The sequence below is a fragment of the Vanessa tameamea genome, chromosome 13, assembly GCF_037043105.1.
Source record: "Vanessa tameamea isolate UH-Manoa-2023 chromosome 13, ilVanTame1 primary haplotype, whole genome shotgun sequence".
Classification (NCBI taxonomy): Eukaryota; Metazoa; Arthropoda; class Insecta; order Lepidoptera; family Nymphalidae; genus Vanessa; species Vanessa tameamea.
Genome location: NC_087321.1, coordinates 10,897,683 through 10,920,634, shown reverse-complemented (window position 1 = coordinate 10,920,634; position 22,952 = coordinate 10,897,683). Strand labels below are relative to the sequence as shown.

The 22,952-nt window shown below is 32.9% G+C and overlaps 2 protein-coding genes across 3 annotated transcripts in view; one reads left to right on the top strand and one right to left on the bottom strand.

Moving 5' to 3' along the window:
• Positions 1 to 55: 55 nt before the first annotated feature.
• On the top strand, positions 56 to 1,337 carry LOC113400659 (B-cell receptor-associated protein 31). The gene has a single exon (XM_026640300.2). The coding sequence runs from the start codon at positions 200 to 202 to the stop codon at positions 866 to 868; it is 669 nt and encodes a 222-aa protein (XP_026496085.2). The 5' UTR covers positions 56 to 199; the 3' UTR covers positions 869 to 1,337.
• A 1,912-nt stretch (positions 1,338 to 3,249) lies between these two features.
• LOC113400656 (carboxylic ester hydrolase-like) overlaps positions 3,250 to 22,952 on the bottom strand; it is a 36,693-nt gene continuing 16,990 nt past the window's right edge. Inside the window, exons 3-10 of one of the 2 annotated variants that reach the window (XM_026640294.2) lie at positions 14,280 to 14,465; positions 11,925 to 12,110; positions 8,995 to 9,185; positions 7,971 to 8,139; positions 7,455 to 7,639; positions 6,935 to 7,085; positions 6,364 to 6,481; positions 3,250 to 3,532 (exon numbers count right to left, since the gene is read on the bottom strand). In XM_026640294.2, the coding sequence (XP_026496079.2) occupies positions 3,337 to 3,532; positions 6,364 to 6,481; positions 6,935 to 7,085; positions 7,455 to 7,639; positions 7,971 to 8,139; positions 8,995 to 9,185; positions 11,925 to 12,110; positions 14,280 to 14,465 (1,382 nt within the window). In that variant the 3' untranslated portion in view covers positions 3,250 to 3,336. The remainder of the gene's footprint in view (positions 3,533 to 6,363; positions 6,482 to 6,934; positions 7,086 to 7,454; positions 7,640 to 7,970; positions 8,140 to 8,994; positions 9,186 to 11,924; positions 12,111 to 14,279; positions 14,466 to 22,952) is intronic. The other variant, XM_026640295.2, reaches the window with a different exon arrangement.

Genomic DNA, 22,952 nt, shown 5'->3' with positions numbered 1-22,952 from the left:
TCGGTGTTGTTAAACATTTTGTATTCCAGCTTAGGTTTCAAGTAAGTACACGTCATGTTAACAGGTTGACAAGTTTGACTTTGCTCTGTGTTGAGTCACCGATATTCTCGAAGTTGTATTGCCGCATTGTTATTAATTTTTTCGTCAGAAGTGCTCCTTTATAAATCTTTTCGAGGCAAAAACATATTAGAATATCACCATGAGTCTCCAGTGGACCATTATTGCAACGTTTTTATACGCTGAAATAGCATTTGTGCTATTATTGACATTGCCGATAGCAAGTCCTGCAAGATGGAACAAATTCTTCAAATCGAAGTTTTTAGCTTATATAAGTGGACAAGCATCAATATATTTCGTCGTGTTGATTGGCGTTTTGATATTATGTCTTCTCGATGCTATTCGCGAGATGCAGAAGTATTCTAACATCGAGTCGACGGATCATCAACACCTGGACGCAGAAATGCAAGGTAATATGCGCCTGTTCCGCGCTCAGAGGAACTTCTACATCTCAGGTATTGCGCTATTTCTCCTAGTTGTCATTCGCCGTCTTATCCAAATGATCTGTGAGTTGGCTGGTTTGTACGCTCAGTCCGAAGCAAACTTTCGACAGGCTCAAAGTGCAACTGTCGCGGCAAAGACGCTCCTTGAAAAGCAAGGCGCCGGTGATGAAGTAGCAAAGAAAGATATTGAAGATTTAAGGGGCCAGATTCTCCTCCTAGAGAAAGAGCTGGCTAAGGAGAAGAAAGACAAAGAGGCTGTGAAGTCACAAGCTGAGAGCCTTAATCGGGAATATGACAGGCTAACTGAGGAACACAGCAAGCTGCAGAAGAAAATCACAATTGCAGGTGGTGACAAAAAGGATAACTAAACCTTAAATGATTATTGTTTATCATATTTATAAGTAGTAATTACTATTTTTCTAAACCTTATATTCTTGCATTGTAACTACTAAATATAATCACTGATGCAATGCACTGTGATTCGACATGGGCCTTGAAGAAATCATTTATCTATGTATTAATAAGATTTCAAATGTTGTTGTGTAATTTTGAATATGGTAAAGGTATGTTACTTATCTCTTAAAATTTATGTCTGCTTAAATTAAATATTAGTCTTGTAACATAAAAAGTCTGATTTGTTTTGTGTTTGCTTTAGCATTGAGGCATTTTTTTATTTAAGCATGTTTGATATTATTCTCGTAAGGAAGGATTGTTATAATGTTTGCTTTTTCACATTTAACTATTTGCTTAAACTATTGTATGTTTTTTTACCTAACTGTTGTTGTTTATAAAATATATCTGAGAGTTTAATAAAAATAATATTTTTAATATTGTAAAGGTGCATTTTATTGTTAACTTAAAATTATTGGGTTAAATATGGCAACATCAAGAATAATAAATAATAGAAACAAGTCTCTCAAAACATGCAAAAGATAATGATATGACTTTTTCTTTTTCCTAAATAAACTTTCTTTTTTCTCTATGTTATTCTACAATATATAACACGAATAAAACATTGAGCTAAGTGAATGAATGAATTATTTATTCTGGTCATAATAGTGCAAATGCTGCATTGCTTCACAGTTGAGGTCTCCAAAAATGAAAAATATCTTTGTAATTCAAAGTCCACTTACAATAATTATGAAGAAAAAAAACAATTGAAGGTTGTATGTACATTAATACTGGGTATAATTTTTCTATCTTTTATAAAACTAGTTGGGTGTATACATTACATTATAAATTAATGTTATATTTTAACGGATATAAAGATATAGGTTGATAGATGCAATTTTTTGGTTGTTATAAAAGTTATTTGTATTATTCTGTCTTGATATTTAAATTGTATTTTATTTGCATGGGAAAGTTTTAGCAGGTGTGGATTAGGTGTGTGATTGATGATAATAAAATATTTTTATTCACATGTTACTTTTATTTCATGTTTATAAAAAAATCTAGTGGTTATTTTGTACTAGCGACCTGCTCCGGCTTCGCACGGGTGCAAGGCTAATAATAAATATACTACAGAATGTCTTACACATTCACAGGTTTTTTGTCATTAGACAATACAAACCGTTATGTCCCTGCATTTTAAATCTGTAATATCTTCGAAAATATTCATTTAAATTACATGCTGCAAAGGGCCATATTAATGTAAATTAATGCACAATGTATTTAAGGTACATAATAAGATAAGGATTAATGCTGTATTGCTTAAAAACGCTTCGAAAATAAGCTATTATTTCTCGTAAAAAGTAAAGGATAAAAAATGGTTATTTTGGGTTATCCCTAAGAGATAGACATATACCATCCTAGACTCTTTTGAAGACCTTTTTAAGTTGAACAATACTGTAGTACATTATTATGATCTATGTCGTAGGGTTCAGTCAGCGTTTGCAATCGAAGCTCAAAAAAGTGTTTATTTACATCACTTTAGAAACCTCTAAAATTATCAGTGTTTCTCTACTATATTGTGCATGTATTATACATATAAACCTTCCTCCTGAATCAATCTATCTATTAAAAAAACCGCATCAAAATCCGTTGTGTAATTTTAAAGATCAAAGCATACACAGGGACAGACGACGTAAGCGACTTTATTTTATACTATGTATGTAATAATGATGATACATTGCAAAAGATTGAAGTATAGAATTTTAGATTTTTTTTTTTAATTTTTCGCTTGGAGTATGATTTAACGATACATTTTGTAGGACAAATATTATTACAAATAATTATTTAGATAATTATTTTGAGATTTAAACAAAAAAAAAAAACTCATTCCGTAATAAATTTTTGAGAATCACAACATCGATATATTTTATCCTTGCTACCTCTGTTTACTACCACAATCGAAAATTTTTGCACAGGAAATTGTTGGGCGTCTCTCAGTGTTGCTCTGTGTTCGTTTCCAAAGTTACACTTATAATTAGATTTGGACAAGTAAGTGATAAATTTGAAATTACAACATAAAAACATAAAATCTAAAATAAACAGTTCGATTGATACTTGAGTGTAGCGAAAAAGAGTGTGTACGGTGTAATTTGTAAGGAAAGTAGGAAAGCTGGAAATCGTTTTGCTACGACATAACTAAATCTTATTCTCTTATATCTTCTTGTTGACGAGCTTTGCTTTGGTATGCTCGTTAAAATCTGAATAAACATGCTTTGCGATGCGCTTGCTCGGTAAATGGGGTATTTCTACTACAAAATGGTTCATACAGCAAATAAAAGTTTATTTAAGTATCAAATGTATGTAATGTATTATATTTATAATAATAAACAATTTTATTATAATAAAACTAAATCATTATCATTCATTAAAAAATAAATTAATTACATTATAATTCATCTTTAATATTCGCATTGAACTTTTCATTCTCAAGAAATCCAAGACTGTCCCAGAATTTTGTTTGACCGAAATCGGAGCTCGTTTTCATTTCTATTTTGTTCGGTCCGGCTATTTCGAGGTAGTTCAATTCAGTTGCGCCAGGCTTAACCTGTAACCATTCTGGTCCGTTCGCTATTTTTGGTACTCTGTAAGCATATAAGTACTATATCAATATGAGGGAAGTCTTAAGAAATATATATGTAAGGGTAATAATTTTTTAACGAGAAAAAATAATTATTTTTGTTAGTTTAACGTAGGTATTCAATGATACATCATAATTTTTTGGTCAAGAGTTTTAATATGATTTTTTGTTTGAATAAACTTTTTAAATATTGAAATATGCATTTATTCTAAGGTTAGGAAGGTTAGACAGAAAACCCATTCAAAAGAAAGTATTTTTTGCGCGGCGCGATGTTCACGTGCAAAGACGACGGGCGATTGACAATAACAGTCGGATTGAGCCGAATGATAAATATTAGAATTGTTCTCCTCTCGTTTCGGTACATTTGTAGGCGTGACCCGCTTTTTGGCTAGGTCCCGCAAATCAATTTCTGATACTGATCAGTTTTCGTGATATGAGTTAGAAATGGCCTAGTTGTAGCGTATGAATATTTATATAATTATTGTAAAACGGTGATTAGCTATTGTCATTGTGAAAAACGTCTGACGTAATGACGAAAAAAATAGTAATTTGTTTCTAGAATTTTGACAGTCAATAAGTGGTTTTTGAATTTTGATATTTTTGACAATCATACATGGCGTCACGCTTATATTGTTTCGGTATTTATGCCACCATAAAGAAAAAAAAGATATACATACGTATGTATTTATCATTGACACCCTGAGTTTAATATCACAGCGAGCTTTTTTAGATGTTCAAGCCAACCTTTATGAATACGCTTACCAATGTTTGGACTAAAATAAAACAAACTTTATATAATCGGTACTAGCTATGCGTTCATAATATAACTATTGTTTGAAACATTAGTCTCCATCGTCATATTTGTATATATTGATCTCGAAATAAACTTCAAATTGTTTCAACAACCGTCGTTACATTTCAGCTAATTTACACAAAAACTTTACCTTCCTCAAGAATCACTCCATCCATTAAAACCGTTTTAAAATCCGATCGGTAGTATTTGAATTTATCGCCTCCAGGCAGATAACACAGTTTATTATATAACATGTTGTTGAATTATAGAAAAAAATATGACATTAAAATTAATATACTCATCATGATTTATTTGAATTATAAAAATATCATTATTTTTAACTAAAGTCTAGCTCAATATTTCAAACATAGGTAAGGCCAGCGATAAATTGGATTCAAGCAAATATTGGAACATGTCCCGGAGGCATAGTAAATATTAGTTAAAGCCTGTGGATGATTTTAGCTATTTATTTAAAGGTAGCCCGAGTATATCTCAGAGAGAAGTTTAACACAATAGAATAGAATTGGCACGTGGGCGATTATGCTACAAATATCAACAGTACATATATTTCATACATGGTATCTTAAAACAAAATTTATATTTAGACAGCGTATGATGACTCTTCGAACGAATCAGCAGTATTTAATATATTATGACAATATGATATTTATAACTTATCTTATATATAATAATATTATAATTATCCTCCTCGACATCATCAAAAACGGTATTAACTGTTTCGTATAATTTAATTAATGTTTAAATACTTCATAATTATTACTTAAATTTCGAATGTAAAAACATTTATTAAAAATTTAGAATCGATTAGCGGATTCGTGACATGATCTACCTCCCATCAACAACATTGTTATTTAATATTAACTCTTCCAATGACACCATCTCGTGATATCTTAATACAATACAGGTTAAATCATAAAAAAAATTCAAGACTCATGATGATGATGATGATGGAGACTGAAATTAGTGAACATGATATGTTATATACATATATCACCGTAGAATTGTAAATACCGTTAAATTGAAATTTATCTCGCGAGATTGTAAACTGCCGAAATATTGTGAACGATGATTTAACTCAAAATAAAACGTTAACAATTTCGAAAGTTTATGATATTTCGATTAGGTTACTTTACTTTTAAATACCTATATCTCTTTTAAAAAGAATACTCAAAATGACTGGTAATGTTATAAATAGTCAAAAGTAATTAGACAAGAATATATTGTAATGATGACACGCATTATAACAAAAATGGCGTGCGATTACATAATACTAAACGCATGTTCAAATTATAGTATTACTAGTTGTGCCCGTGACTTCGTGAACGTTAACAAAAAAGTTATTGCTGGGGCCTAAGTTAGACCTTATTACATCAGCTATCTGCGAGTGAAAGTCCCGTCAAAATCGGTTCAGCCATTCCAGAGATTAGACGGAACAAACAAACAGTCAGAGACAAATTTTAAGAAAAAAATATATTTTGGGATATGTACCGTGTATACATACATATGCATTTAGTAAAAAACGGTCCATTTAATATTGCAAACAGACACTCTAATTTTAATATATGTAAGGATGTGTAACCGAACTTTGGAACTAAGATGTTATGTTCTTTGTGCTTGTAGTTCACTCGTCAAATATTTTGCCGCCAAGCATTATTGTCGTGTTCCGGTTTAAGGTGTATGTGAGCCAATGTAACAACAGGCACAAGGGACATTACAACTTAGTTCCCAAGATTGGTGGCACATTGGCGAAGTAAGGGATGGTTAATATTTCTAACAGCGCCAATGTCTATGGGCGGTGGTGACCACTTAACATCAAGTGGCCCATTTGCCGTTCCGCCTAACTATTACATAAAAAGAAAATGTGCCACTGGCTCGAACTTCAAATCGGAATACAACAATACTGTGTTTGGCGGTAAAATATGTGATGAGTGGGCGAGACAAACCTAGACGGTTTGCGTGAAGTACTACTACTAAATAAAAGTTCTCTATTAGATATAAAGTTTAAGATAAAAATAAATGACCCTGTTGTCATGTAACTGTAGATGACGTCGATAAGTTTGTTCCTCATGTTGACATCTTCATTGTTCTCGCTGAGTATACACTTGAAAATTGCTAACACATCATCCGCGTGGCTCACACCTATGTCAATAACAAAAAAAAAAAATCAATTACATCCTCGCTCCTTTCGCGTCGCAAAATCGCGTTTCTGATTTTACAAATGTTTGTGTGTGGAATTTTATTGAATAATTAATAGTTTTCTGTGTATATTTTAAACATTTTGTACACTTTTCCAATAAAAAGAATACACATTCCACATGATAAATGTTTATTATTGAGTGCATTTAAAGGAAGGTTTCATCTTAAACGTCATTGATATAAAACCAAAATATCTTACGATATTTTTTTCTAAATAGTAGTTACGGAGCAGTTTCCGAGGACAATGCTTAAACACCATGAGGAAACTCGAAAAGGAAAAGAAAATAAAATGTGACCACACATTTTCGATATTATTTAAAGTCTATTAATATTCGTTAACACAATAATTACAGCTATATGCAGAACAATACGTATTAATTAAGAATATTAGCTTACCGTAGTTATTATCGTTGTTGGCCATTAAATTTGACAAACTGTTTTGTCCACGATACGTATAATGGTACAAGTATGTTGGCTGATGGGAACGCTGAGCGTGGATTTGAGCCAACTTGCCAACGTGCGCCACGAAGAGACGATCTCCGAGAGCCTGTACAAATTGTTGTACATATACAGTAGTAAGATTAGAATTTAATTCAAATTCAAGTTTAACGAGGGTTCAGTACGGAAGGTTCATCCAAGGAAGTTGAGTTAAGAAGTTACTCGAATGCCCTCAAGTTTTAATTATAATTAATTATAAGTTTTCAGGCTTTAAAATGGCGCCGAAAACAAAACGGCTTACGTGAGTACCTATCAAAAACATATATTTTATGTTGAACATTATCTCTAATTAAACGGTAAGATCAACATATTTATTACTTATATTTATTTTGTATATAATGTTAATTTATTATAATCATTAAATAATTATTTAATGACAATTACACTTTAATAAAATAATAAATTCCTAAATAATTACTTGAACCAGCTGTGGGAAAGTCTCCTGACTGACAGGCTTGCCACCCAAGTAGTGCTGTTTGATCTTATTTGCGACGGTAGATCTCAATTCCAAGGGTAGGGTGTCGTTGTATTCAAATATATTGGGAGCGAGATATTCCCATCTCGATTCTAAATCTGGTAATAGGCTTGGATCCGTTTGATAGGCTGGTAATAGAAATTGACAATGTTGATGGACAATTGTTAAAATACATACACAATAGTTGTATTACAGTTAAAAACTTCTATTTCATAACACAATTTAAAAAAAAATCAGCAAAGATTACAACTTAAAATTTTTAAAATTTATTATTTATGATAAATTCAGTTAGTTTTACAATAAAAAAATATTTTTAAGCATTTTTAAACACAACAAGGCTTTCGAACAAACCTTTCGGCGTTATTTTGATAATAAATTATCTAATTTCTATTATCTTATTTCTATAAAATTGAATCTATTTATTAATTAAAATATGAACCATTCATTCAATTATAATACCTGCAGCAGGATACAATCCTTCCTCAGATGTGACCGAGGTGATGAGAGGAACTGGTCTCATGTATCCAGACTGGCTTGCGATGTATGGGTAATGGCTAAGGAATGGGTCTCTTGTACCGGGAGCTTCGATGCTTGGTGTAAATGGCGTGAACATGTGGACTTTCCAATCCTGTAATAGTTTTATAAAATAGATTGATGGATGGGCAAATGGGCCGCCTGATGGTAAGATAAGACACTATTACTTATATTAGCTAGGGGTTTGTATAATTGCCTGGAATAAAACTTATTATTAACTTCTAGTAAGTATTGAACTGATTTAAAAACTAATCAACATCCCACATGTTTTTTTGACTGCACACAGAGTATTGTTATAGTTTCTAGATTAATACAATATGAATGTCCTGTATGGTCTAGTGCTCCTGTACGGTTTATTAAAAGTATACTGTTATTAACATCTCGCCTTATTGTCTTCACTGGTGACAGGAGGGCTGGTTCATTTTTTGGCCAGAGGATTGGAATTGCGATGCAATGGAGAAATGCTGCTAGAATTCTTGCGCAGTCATAATTTGTACAGTAACTATTTTAAATTTTTATTTGTATATATTTTTAACCACTGTTTATTAAAAACAAAAATTCACTCAAATTCAATGAAACAAAGCAGTCGTTTAAAATATCTTACATCAAAAGTTTCGCCAAGTCAAGAACTTGGCTTCAAATCGCATGTGGAACTTGACAGATTTAAGCCTTAAGTTCTGATACTGAAAAAGTTTCAAATTTGCGATGAAGTACTTAATAGCGGATATATCTATATTGGATAAGAATGACAAAGTTCTTATGTCTATGGGCAGTGGTGACCATTTCCACCCACCTTCCGGATCCATAAAAATACATGATTTTGTTCACGGAGAAGATTTTTATATTAACCAAGGTAGTGAAATGAAGTATTAAAGAAAATTTTATGCAATTGATTTTGTTCACACACACCATATAGAGATCGTCCATTTAGATATTTTATTATACTTACCATCATTTCTATTTGAGCATTAACGATGACTTCCCCTGGTCTATATTTAAGGCAATCAGCCATCTCTCGGCTGTTGCCTGTAGGACAGCCCACAATGGCGGCTAGAGCCTTTGCCTTTTCAGCTGGTTTCAATGAATGGGTCCATGAAGAGAGAGCTGACCCACTGAAGGCAATACCTCGATGGAATGTGCCTATAGAAACATTTAGATTCTTGAGCGTTTTTTATATATTACTAGCTTCCGTCTGCGGTTTTACCCGCGTATCACTCTTTGCAAGTGTTTCTATTCTAAGTTGCATCTAAATCCGTTCAGCCAGTTTTTGCGTGATAGGGAAGGAACATAAAAAAATTCTCATTTATAATATTAGTAGAATTTAAACTTTAACGTGTTAGAACGCGTGCATCTTAACCGATGATTTCGGGTTCAAACCCAGGCAGGCACCACTGAATTTTCATGTGCTTAATTTGTGTTTATAATTCATCTCGTGCTCGGCGGTGAAGGAAAACATCGTGAGGAAACCTGCATGTGTCTAATTTCAACGAAATTCTGCCAATGCTGCTAATGTATGTGTGTAAAACTTTAACGATCACTTACAATAGAATGAATTACGTACTTTTTTAAAATTGAATATCAACTAACAATGCCTGTTAGCAAGGAATAATTGATATTCCAATTATCTCATCCAGTCAACGAAGACTATTGTACAAGGCACCAGAATCGAACTTGAGTATGCGTTATAAGTCTGCCCATGTACTATTGACCTATCGATGCTTGGACTGTAATTTTTGGTATGATTTAGTATGTATTTTTGATAAATTGTCAATTTTCTTTCAACATATTTTTTTAATTGAACAACTCATAAGCTACAATGGCTCGTTTAATTATACAGAACTTGTAACTCAGGACAAATATTATAATCTAGTGATAAAGTTTGTTAGATTAAACGCTAGAGTTGTTGAATTTATGATACGTTACACTGTGTAATTGTTTAAATAGTAGTGTTAAGTAAATGGATAAAAGTTTCTGAGATTATTTACATTCCAGTTAAAGGCCCTTGCCCTTACGGGCAGTGTACACTTGAACAAGGATTTCAATTATTTATGTTATTTAATTTTACTTAGCGTCAATATTTTAACTTTTATCAGTTGCTGTCATATTTAGGAGAATGGTGAACATGGGAAGAGGACGATCTGAAAAACATGGATGGAGCGTGTGAGGAGAGACATGAGAGAGATGGATGGATCAGATGACGAATAATAGAGGAGAATAGAAGAAAAATACATTCTGAAAACAAGATAGCTTAGTCAAGGAGACATGGACTTCATTAATATATATTTATAATCTGTATTTAATTAAATAAATAAATGAAAAATATTTCGGTATTATATATTAATATCATAGTTGAGAAATGATAATCAAATGTCAACGTCCTATTGTTAGTGTATCAAAGTCCATGAAACTTAAATGAATCACAATATTTACTATTTTATTTTTATCAGAAATATCTTATTACAATTTACGTCTATATAATTTAACTATTACTATAATACGAGGACTATATATTTCGTACACTAAATTTCCGAACATACTCTAAAGTATATAATCTTCATTTAATATACACGTATTATTTCGAATCTCGCGAAGTGTGGTCACATAAAACAGTCCAAATAGTTTCAACTGCGTTTTTTCCGCCACGAGTTGCTAGCTTACATAAAGAAGAGCCAAACGCGTTTCCTATGAAGCCCTGACCTGATCTAGAAATGCGAATTCTTCGATTACTGATCGACATACATTGTATGTTATTGAATTTGCCTAAACAATACTCTATAGCCTTTTACAATCGTATATAGTAATCGTAATAGATTTAAAATATAATACTTCTGCGTTCAAATTACGATTTCGTAACGACAAAAAAGAAAAAACGGTTATTTTTCGCAATTTAATTATGAATAAAATAGATAAATTATTCAAAATTTCGACCAATGATATCGCGTCAATTGAATGTCATTTATTTATCTGCAGTCCACCTTTTTGGTTGAAATATATTTCAATGTATGTCCAGACATACCTCCATTCTCTCTCTCTCTCTCTCTCTCTCTCTCTCTCTCTCTCTCTTTCTCCAAACAAACCATATCTTTAATCTACCACCTATCGTAAACACCTTATTACGGTGCATTTACTGCGTCATTGGTCTAGTGTCTAGCTTTGAAGGTTATATACTCTAATGTATTGTGTTAGAGTGTGGGTCGGACTATTGAAACCGATATAACCCGTTCCGGATACGAATGTATGCCGTAACGGGTAACGGCATGATGCTCTCTTACGTCGTCATGTTCTGCCTCCCCACCCGTGTGTATTCGACGCGTTTATTATAAACGTTGTTGCTTTAAATTATTCTCTAACTATAAGTTATATTTTATTGGTATTCTTAAATTATAAAAAAATAAAAAAATGTCGTTTTCGTTGGTCGCATTTGGCGAGCGTCCCTTGACGGATACGTTACTTAACGTAATTATTTCTGTTAAGAAATCTTCAATCCGTTGTTTGGAAATGGGTAGCTTTTAGAGTGTCTTAGTTTCAAAAGAACCTAAAGCTATTGGGTCTGTTCGTGAACTCTAACCGGTCGTAGCCGATTGCCATCCCATATCATTATAAGTTTGTGGGAACACTGTGTATTGCGCACACACTCCGTTGAGAATGGCTGCTTGAACAAATTCGATCATTATTTAAAACATTTCATAACATATTCTGTATATTTGGTCGGGAATTGTATGCTGTATGCCCGATAAAATTTTTCGCCATTAACATCTCACAAACCATTGTAAGTTTTACAAAAAGATGAAATCAATGGATACATTACATAGAGGTACAATACAATAATGTATATTGTTACTGATTTTTTTACAACAGGCAACATAAAATTGGACTTACCTTTAGAAAGTGGCGATAGGTAATGGTAGTGTACACTCGCGCCACCGGCAGAGCAACCAGTAAGTGTTATGCTTTGGGGGTCACCACCGAACATCATGATATTATCTCTAATCCACTTCAGGGCGAAGGCTTGGTCCTTCAACCCAGCATTACCCGGAATAACTTCGTCGCCAGTACTGAGGAAACCTATGTATAGATAAAGACTATTAATTAATATAAAACTATGAACTAAACATTTTGAATATTACTTATTATTTAGGTAGAAATGTTTAATCAGTAATTCCATCGCCAAATATCAAAACTTTGTATGGACGTTTTTCGATATGAATATTGAGTGAGCATAATTGATTTAACATCTTAGTTCCCAACGTCGGTGGCATATTGACAATGTCCGGGATGCTTGATATTTCTTACAGTCAATGTCCTTGGGTGGGTGTTACGAGTGTGCTGCGCTATTTTAAAAGTACCTTTTTTACCAATTATTAGGTGTCTTCAGATTTATCGCAAAGATGAATACTAATAGTTTATATTTTGTAAATCGAGTTTTTAATTTTGTACACCACTTATTTAATAATATATATAACTTCAATTTTAATTGTGAATATTTATAAACCCCGCACGCTATTAAAATTGTTAGTTTCCTTGAAATGTTCTTCATGAAAATAATTAGAAATTTAGATGAAAAGTACATAATGTACACATCCCAGAATTTGCATTTTATGAGCGCTTTAAATTATGAATACATTCTCTCTCTCCTCCATTTGGTAAGTCTTTTATCAGAAGATTTAAGATAAAATTGTTTAACATATGTAATTTACAAGAATAACATAGCTTTCTGTAAAATTTTTCGGGTCTGTCTACTTATAATTTTAATAATATTTATTAACAATTTTTTCTTAATGTTTGGCAAGATTAAATTTTGCAGAGGTATTCCTTATAAAACCTAGATAAGCAATAAAAGGGGACTTTTCAAAATTAATCTTCTAAATGGGGGATGGAACTTTGTATGAACATTCGTCATTTTTGTTTTGGAGCAAAAGATAACTGCAACATCGCTTTGTAAGATTAACCACCCAAGAGGGTGAAAGTGGGGATGAAATTTTGTAAGGAAGTTCGCCTTTTTTACGGTTATAAATATGGTAACCGGTGTTTAAACATCTGTTTATAAGAAGAAGACAGTTGTTAATACGTTTTAATATTGTTGACCTAAGAGGGTGAAATTGTGGAATAGTGTGCTGTTCTACCAAGGTACCAAGGTTAAATGAGGGTATGGGAAAAGCAGGTTGACAAAAAAAACTGGTATTTTTCTGAATATTTTTTTGGACGGGATATCCGATCGGATACACGGCTAGTTTAATAATAATTAGTCACTAAAGTTCTGAATGTTATATCGTTTCCTTATTACCGCAAGACCACCGACCGCAACTGTCTAATAACATAACATCTTCGTACGTATTTCGTTATGTAGTCTGTTTGTGTCACTGCGTGTTTTTGTCGGGTTATAAATTGATAATTATAACTCGTGTAATGATTAACACAAGTATGATAAGATAACAAATACAAGAGTTGTGAAGTTGATGATGGAAGGATGGTCAAAATTAATAGAGCTAATGTCTAAAGCGATGACCACTCACCATTAGGTAGTAGGGAGTCTGCCAACTTGCTTTAAATATATAAAAAATTTGCTTGGTGGTAAAGGAATACATCCCGAGGAAATATTGTTCCAAAATTTCTCCTCAAGAGGACTTCCTAGTAGTAGCAGATCTTTTCACACCAGTAGTAGATCTACAGGCTGTTACATTATGCAACTATTTTTGTATATATACGTATATCTATCGCCCGATCCCCCAACTAATATTTCGATGGTTCGATTCCTATGGTCAAAGCCTTGACTATCATCGCCGAGGCTAAATGCGTGACGCCCAGATTTTCTGCACCCCTGTAGATGGGCCTGTGTATGTATGATCTAGAACTGCCTCATAGATCCAGTAACTATAGTTTTGTATCGAATTACCGTATCATAGGATTATGAGATGAATGCAATAGAGAGTGCACCTGTGTTTACTCACTTCTGTACACAAATGTATCTTGTGTGATAAGATAAATACGTGAAGTAATAAGTTAACTAATTCTACGCACTGTTACTGTGTAGAATTAGTCAACGTTTATATTAGAATTTAATTTACACATTTTTATAGATATTTTAAGTTTTTGCGCAATTGTAAATGTCATGTATTTTAGATGTTTTTTTATGTTTTGTGTGTATGTTGTAAGGATGATTTTAGAACAAAAAAAAGTTTCCTGAAAATCATTCACAAGGACATTAATATATTTTTATATATTTATGTATCTCACCTAGTGGTCCAAGGCGGTAGTTAAAAGTAACCACCACCATGTCTCGGTCTATTAGATGCGACGCCTCGTACACCGATCCAGTACCATACATAAACGCACCACCATGGATGAACACCAACACTGGTAATAAAGCTGCAGGACTCAACTTTGGTGTGTGAACGTTTACGAACAAACAATCTTCACTACCTGAAAAAAGAAAGAAAATGTGTTGAGATGAGAAACAATTGGGTATTTATTTCGTTCGGAATACTGGGTATAATTATTTAGGTACACGAATACAAATAAACGTTTAATTAAAAACACGACAACAAGCTGCTCTACCAAAAAATTAATGAACTAATAATTAAAAACAATTTATTGATGTTGTTATTCTAACGACACTCAAAACAGTTAAATCTAATTAGGCATGTCAGAATTATGTAAAGAGGATTCTAGATTGAAATTTATTAAATTATAATGATTTAACAGAGAATTAGAGAGCGGCACTATGGCTGTATAAAAAAAAAACAAATTCAAATCGTGTGGATAGATGTCGTCAGTTTACAATAAAATTAAATAAAAAAGACTGAAATTTGTAAAAATCTGTTGAATAAAAAGTTTCACGTGCGACCCATTAGTAATATTTGAATAGATAATATGAAAAATATTATAAATTGTATATGTATATATATATATATATCAGTGAATATAAATAATAATTATTTATTCACCGGTATTTGAACATCCCAATAACAAACAGTAGCAATTAACTCGGCAGCATTCGCCTATTCCAATCGAAGGCGTAGAGATAAATAAAGATTTACATATTTCATGCGATTTGCTAATAGCTCGACTATATTATGCTGCACAAACAGCTCTTGATTAATATAGCTTAGTTTATAATACAGTTACCTGTCCCGGCGCGGGTAAAATAAGGGTCTATTTACAACTTAACTTGGTGGTAGGGCTTTGTGCAAGCCCGTCTGGGTAGGTACCACCCACTCATCAGATATTCTACCGCCAAACAGCAGTACTCAGTACTGTTGTGTTCCGGTTTGAAGGGTGAGTGAGCCAGTGAACCTACAGGCACAAGGGACGTAACATCTTAGTTCCCAAGGTTGGTGGCGCATTGGTGATGTAAGGAATGGTTAATATTTCTTACAACGCTATTGTCTATGGGCGGTGGTGACCACTTATATTCAGGTGGCGCATTTGCTCGTTCCGCTTACCGATATCATAAAAAAAAAGCTTTTGGATTGAAGAACAGACATAAAAAGAAAAAATCTTGTTTTTTTCCGGCTAAGATAGTTAAAACTTTTGGCATCTCTCACCTATGTATATACTAGTCTAATCTAATTTACTGTATATATATATAATAGTATAATATACATGTATTATACATATAGATCCGAGATGACCCAGTGGTTAGAAAGCATGCATCTTAACCGATGGCTACGGGTTCAAATCCAGGACTACTGAATTTTCATGTGCTTAATTCATCTCGTACTCGGCGTTGAAGGGAAACATCGTGAGGAAATCTGCATGTGTCTATTTTCAACGAAATTTTCCAACATGTGCTTCCACTAAATCTTCAAAGAATGAGCAGATCTTAGCCCAGCAGTGGGAAATTTGTTAAGTGTTACTGTTGTATGTTCCTCTTGAATGACTGTTTACTGATGAAAGCGGCATTAAAATCGTAGTATCTAGATTTTATCTAAGCGTACAAGCTTCGCTTGCGTATGATTTAGAATTGTCAGGTGTTAATAGATGCTTCTATCATACTCAACTAGCCAAATATTCTAGGATTTTTGTTTAATATTAAAAAAAAATATAACGAATTAATATCATCACTTCTTTCGTGACAAACTAATTAATATCGTATTAATATCGACTCACTCTTGACGTGTTTTAAATTAGTCTCCTTAACTACAATTTTTGAAACCCTTTTTGAATTGTCTCAAAATAATGACATTTTAAACATGTATTCTGAAATACTACGTGGGAATAAATACGTATAATATTTTGAAAATGTTATAGCATTTACATATTCGCTGTGATCGTATCAATTAATCTAACGAAAATACATTAATAACGGTAATTAGACACAGGGAATCAATTGCGTGTAATTGTATTTCATAGTATATTATATATCTATGTCTAGAAATAGATATATATTGAGTAATTAAATCTGTTATGATTCACTCTAGCTGACGTTTTGGATTATTCATATTTTGACATTTTAAATTTTTCATACTTTGACATCCGAGTTTAATGTATACAAGATTTACGCTATTTATTATAAAAAATACTTTTTCGACTTTAGTTAAAATAATCATTTTAATCGCGTTTAAAATCTTTTTTTAACATAATTTTAAGCAAAATACCTGAAAGATTTTTTTGTATGAAACGTTAAAACGCCTTGAAGCTTTTGAAAACTGGACAAAAGGTGAAATTTATTCGACCGAGCTCTTTTGTAATGTAGTCTCGTCCTATTACATAATTCAATGTCATTTGCAAATATTTTCACAGAACACAGACTAATGTATAAATATTTTTGGAAGATTTAATTTAATTTCTTTTTTGAGTTTTTTTTTATAATGTAGGTAGGGTAAGGTAGTATGTAGGTCACTTGATGTTAAGTGGTCACCACAGGCCACAGAGTTCCCTTGGGACTTCAGATTCTATGTAATTTGTGCTGTTAGTAGCACGTGCTCACTCACCCTTCAAACCGGAACATAACAATACTAAGCTTTGCTGTTTGGCGGAAGAATATCTGATGAGTCGGTGGATTAATCTATCCCGACCTTATAATATAAACGACAGATGGAGTGCACGGAACATTATAGTCAAGAAACAAAAGCGAATACAAATTCAAAAACTTCCCGTTAGGGTAATTAATATATAAATAAATATTGGACAACATCACATACGTTACTCTGATCCCAATGTAAGTAGCTAAAGCACTTGTGTTATGGAAAATCAGACGTAACGACGGTACCACATACACCCAGACCAAAGACGACATAGAAAACTAATGAACTTTTTCATTTCGAACATCGACTCGGCCGGGAATAGAACCCGGGACCTCGGATTGGCGTACCCATGAAAACCGGTGTACAAACTACTCGACCACGGAGGTCGTCAATGTGTGTAGTAATTAAGAAACTGATAATACGTTAATAATTAATGATTAAAATGACAGCATTTTTAATTTTTTTATAAAAGATGTATCGTTTCACACTACTGCGAATTTGCATGCGATTTCGATTTTATATTCGTGGCTACATGTTTGTTTAAAGTACATCGGATATGAATACTGCAGTATCTATCCTGTTAAATTGATTTTAATAAATGATTACTAGCTGTTTATATTCATGTTAGACTATACGACGGTAAGCCATGCACGCCGACGTTAGAACGTTGGAAGCGAGGTTTAAATTCATAGATAAATAATTTATACAATCTCATCCTAAGGATACGTTAGTATATATTTACATATAAATCTGAGTATATTTTCTTTAATCCTTTTTTTTTTAAAAATAGGCATAGACAAACTGCTTGCTAGTTTTTTCCCTCTGTTTGTCAACTGACTTTCTTTTTTGTGGTAACTGTGGCATAAGTGTTATCAAGATCAAAATGGAAACAGCGGTGCGATTCTGTGAATATTCACTTCGTATTTCACTCGCGAAATTTTGACAGCCGACATGCGGTGATAAGCCATATTGATATATGTGTCCTTTAACTTTTATAATTATTATTATAGTCTATATCGCATAGCACATTCTGATATTTGACGCTCGTGTTCTGCGATGAATTTCGAATATCAAGTTAAGTTTTTACAGAATACGGAATGATACTGATTATCGTTGATTTATTGAATTTAGATCAGTAAATATTGTCGAATTTCAAATCACATTCACATCACATCACATTAGCAGCCTGTAAATTTCCCACTGCTGGGCTAAAGGCCTCCTCACCCATTGAGAAAGTTTGGAGCATATTCCACCACGCTGCTCCAATGCGGGTTGGTGGAATACACATGTGGCAGAATTTCGTTGAAATTAGACACATGTAGGTTTGGCTAACCTAGCGATGTTTTGCTTCACCGCCGAGCACGAGATGAATTATAAACACAAATTAAGCACATAAAAATTCAGTGGTGCCTGCCTGGGTTTTAATGATAAGCATATCGATAATAGCATAATATAAAGATAATAGTGCTGCTAAGCGTAATTTTAACGATAAAGTGCCACCCACATTGGGAACGTTATGTCCCTTGTGCCTGTAGTTACACTGGCTCATTTACACTTCAAACCGGAACACAGCAATACTGGGTAGGTACTATTGTTTGGCAGTAGGATATTTGATGAGTTGAGATGCACAAAGCCCTACCGCCAAGAAATTCATACTGTGATTACATTAAATAGTAATAATATCCACAGATTGTCAATGTATAATTTTTTTTTTAATTTAATTATTATGAATCGCCAACTAAGGATACACACTTGCGAGTACATTAAATCGTGTAATGTTGGCTACTACAGGTGACCACATCAGCAATATTTTTTACTGCTAAGCAAATAAGTAAAGATAAACGACTTTGTCTATAAAAAAATTGTTAAGGGGTAGTTATACAAGACTGTATCTAAACTAAACTAAACTTTCGTATGTCAAATCAATGGCTACAGAGAGATATATTACAGTATTTAATATAAACACCCGCAAAACAATATTGTAAGTAAGGACGTTGTCGTTTAGATTCAACGTTTAACGTTAAAATAGTAATAGAAACTTTACACTGTTGCCTGAACGTAAATAGAAGCATAGATAATTGTAAAGGAAAATCATAAACTCGTGAGGTAAGCTTGTATTGTATTCGAGTTGAATAGAATTTCACGTATGGTAATTTAAAGCTGAACGTCCTGTAAGTTAGCATGTTGCTAGCTCGATGAAAATATATTGAACGACGTTTGCTATTTTATTCGAAGGGTGAATGACATAGGGATGGACGGTGTCACAGGAGCATGACGCATTGCAGCGGAAATTATTCGGTCATAAAGGCCGTGCTACGTAACGCGGCGAAGCGGGACTTATCGATTGAACGTCGTGGTGTGACGCGATCCAATTTAATGTGGACATCCCAGAACAGAGCCTAAACTAGAAATGTCGTAAAACATAAATGTCATTAATGAATATAGCCAGCTATGGAAATAATATTTCACTATTTTGCATGATCAATGCGAATTTAAATTAAAAATTAAGTTAATCGTTTGAGGTGTCAGTTACAATATTAGATTTGGAACGCAAACGATATTTCTAGATTTTTTATGAATTCTTTCATGAGCTGTCTTGCGTGAGAAACATATTGCAAAGCGCAGACAGAATTGAATGATTTAATGAATTCTCGTTCTATTTTTAGTTTGGATGTGGAGCTATATTATACGATTTATACATTCAGTGGACTATCGTCCTTATCTAAATAAGTGGAAAAGGAAGAGTGTTCAGTTTAGTTTACCAGGTCTAGTCAAGCCTATCTGAGTCGGTAACACCCACTCATCATATATTCTACTGCCTGCTAATGCTTAGTATTGTTGTATTCCGGTTTGAAGAGTGAGTGAGCCAGTGTAAGTAAAGGCAAAAGGGACATAACATCTTAGTTCTTAAGGTTTGTGGCGTATTGGTTGTGTAAGGAATGTTAAAAAATAATGAGTATTTTACACGGCACCAATGGGCAGTGGTGACTTCTAGTCATCGAGTGGCCCATTCGACCGTAGGCTTGCCGATACCATAAAATAAGTTTATGCGTTTCTTTAGAAATCTTTGGTACTTTCTGCTTTTGCAAGCGTTTTTTTAATCAGCCATTACAAATTAATACATGTTTGTTTTTAATGATGTTAATGTTAAAGTATTTACAGAAACTTTTGTTATCAACGCGCAAGTTTTGACAACAAACAAGTCACCATTTTTTCTTTAGTAAACGCCGATGACGTATACGTACCTTTTATACTGAACTACAAAAAATAAAACCTTAAGCTGACATACTCCGTGGTCGAGTAGCGCGTACACCGGTTTTCATGGGTACGACACTCCGAGGTCCCGGGTTCGATTCCCGACAAAGCTGTTGTAGAAATAGTTCATTAGTTTTCTATGTTGTCTTGGGTCTGGGTGTTTGTGGTACCGTCGTTACGTCTGATTTTCCAAAACACAAATGCTTTAGCTACTTACATTGGGATCAGAGTAATGTATGTGATGTTGTCCAATATTTATTTATTTATTTATTATTATTTATCTGGTAAATAACTTATTCATTTCATAATTGGAAAAGTTTGACCATTACTATAGTCTTTATTTCTTACCAAATTAACGATTTTTGAAAATAAATATATTGTGTTTAGAATAACAAGGAGAGTTGAATTTTTTTTCACGTAAAAGTAAATATACAGTCCGATTTTTTTAAAGTTTTTCTGTTAACAGTTTGAGGCTGGCTTTTATTTGCGCTGAAAAATTACGAACCAGGATGTACGGTAAAAGTAAAACCTGTTTTATTTTTCTCAAAATCATTTGCAACGCTCGTTCTGTTGCTAGTCTTTTCATAAAAGTTGCTCTTTTATGTTTGCGCAAGCTCCGCTTTTATACACACGCACGCGCTCGACAACGCTAACCGGTTTGCACGACCAAGCGAAGAGATACTCGATCCAGTGATTTACCTCGCATCCCGCAGGAACAATAAATAAACAACGACAGCAAATACAGTCATCAGTTTAATTAATTGAGCGTGTAATGAAAACAAATAAATATTATTCGCGTATCAATTAACTTCGCGATAAAGATGATGGAATGTTGATTTACAAAGCTATTAATGTAGCCATCTTAATTATTATTATACATTGCTGATTAGTACGGAAATTATTATTTATTAAATAGGAAGCCAACACAATGTATAATATTAATATATAACTATATTATAAAAGATGACATTTTTTTTTAAAAATTGTTGCATTTGCTGATAATATACATCACAATTATAGGCTAACTCTCCAAATTAACATTTTTTAAATCTAAAACATAAACACAGGCATGCATTAAAGCAAAATTATTTATATTAATGTAACTATAAAATGAAATAGATCGTTTTAAAATATATATATATATATATATATATACAATCAATAAATTTGAACTCGGTATGCGGAAAAAAGAATCCAAACCAAAATATAAAACAAAAACAATCGATGCGAAGGTAGTATGGACAATTCGTGGCGGTGTTTATCGATTTCTGTAGTGTATAAATTGTCGGTTTTAATGTTGTCACTAAAAAGATCTAAATCCGCCTCTTTGTAAATATTGTTATAAGTTTTCACAGCCCTATTTAAAGGGGCTGTTAAGCCTAAATTTGTTTTTGAAAACCGACATTTGAAAGTCGGTATATTGATAAGCCTTGCATTTTGTCTCGAAATAACTAATTTAATTTGAGTCAAAAGATCGGGGCAGTCTATATTCCCTGATATTATTTTATGTAGAAAACACAAATCCATCATATCTCTGCGACTAGTAAGTGTACTCATTTTGTAATATTTTAACGAAATATGTGTGTTTTATATATATATATATATATATACAGCTCAGCTCTCAACTCAGCCTGGACCGAGCGGAATCACATAAATATGCGCTCGCATAGTAACGGGTTTAATGTTCGGTTGTCTGTCGGTCGATTAGGTCCGAGTCTGTTCGTATCGGTCGTGATATTTACTATTCTTATATAATTATTAACTCTTTATGTATTGCAATATTCTTGTATAGTTGATTAAAGTTATATACTGACGGTAATTGTGTTCGATTATAAATAAATAAAGAAGTATAGGTTAGCCACTAGTGTTATTTTTTTTATTTAATTAATCTTTGGGTTTGTTAGAATATATATATATTTATGTTTTGATATAATTAGTAGGTTTTTTTCTATCGACTTGGTGGTTAGGGCTTTGGGGCATGACCGTACTATCCAAGCATGTACTTAGTATAAGGTTGTGTTCCGGATTGATCATTGTGTGAGCCAGTGTAATCGCAAGCACAAGTGAAATAACTTTTATTTCCCGAGGTTATTGACTGGCTGGCTTATTGGTGATTTATGGGCAGTGGTGACCAATCGTTGGTGACTTATCGTCAATTGTCCTAATTCGTAGTTTGTCTGCCTATAATAAATAATAAAAGAAATACTTTTTTGACTTGAACATCCTTGATTATTTATATTTGAACTGCCCAATACATACGTATTACCCCATTCAAATAATACATCATATAAATTTATCTTTTAGTTTTCAAAGAGAGATTGTAATAAAAGATATAAAGCAAATTATTTTCGTATTTGGATCCGAAAACAGTTTTTATTATTTTGCCCGATGTTTCGACAAAGTTACACGTTATGTCACTAGCGGACTATGGATTGCACGAGATTTCTTCGTCTAGCTTCATTGCACTTTCATCGTCTTTATTTCGAGTATAATGTTGCGAACCAGCGTTGCAGAACTATCGATAGTTTGACTATCGATAGATTACCTCGAAAACTATTCAAGATATCCATAGTACTATCGGTAGTTTCATTTCGATCAATACTATCGATAGAATACCACCAATAGTATCGCTAGCTCTCTGTAAGCAATACTATTGATAGTATCGATAGTTTTGGACTATCGATAG

Excerpts from the sequence above, each read along its gene's own strand:
- LOC113400659 (XM_026640300.2), top strand. The coding sequence starts at position 200 with ATGAGTCTCCAGTGGACCATTATTGCAACGTTTTTATACGCTGAAATA.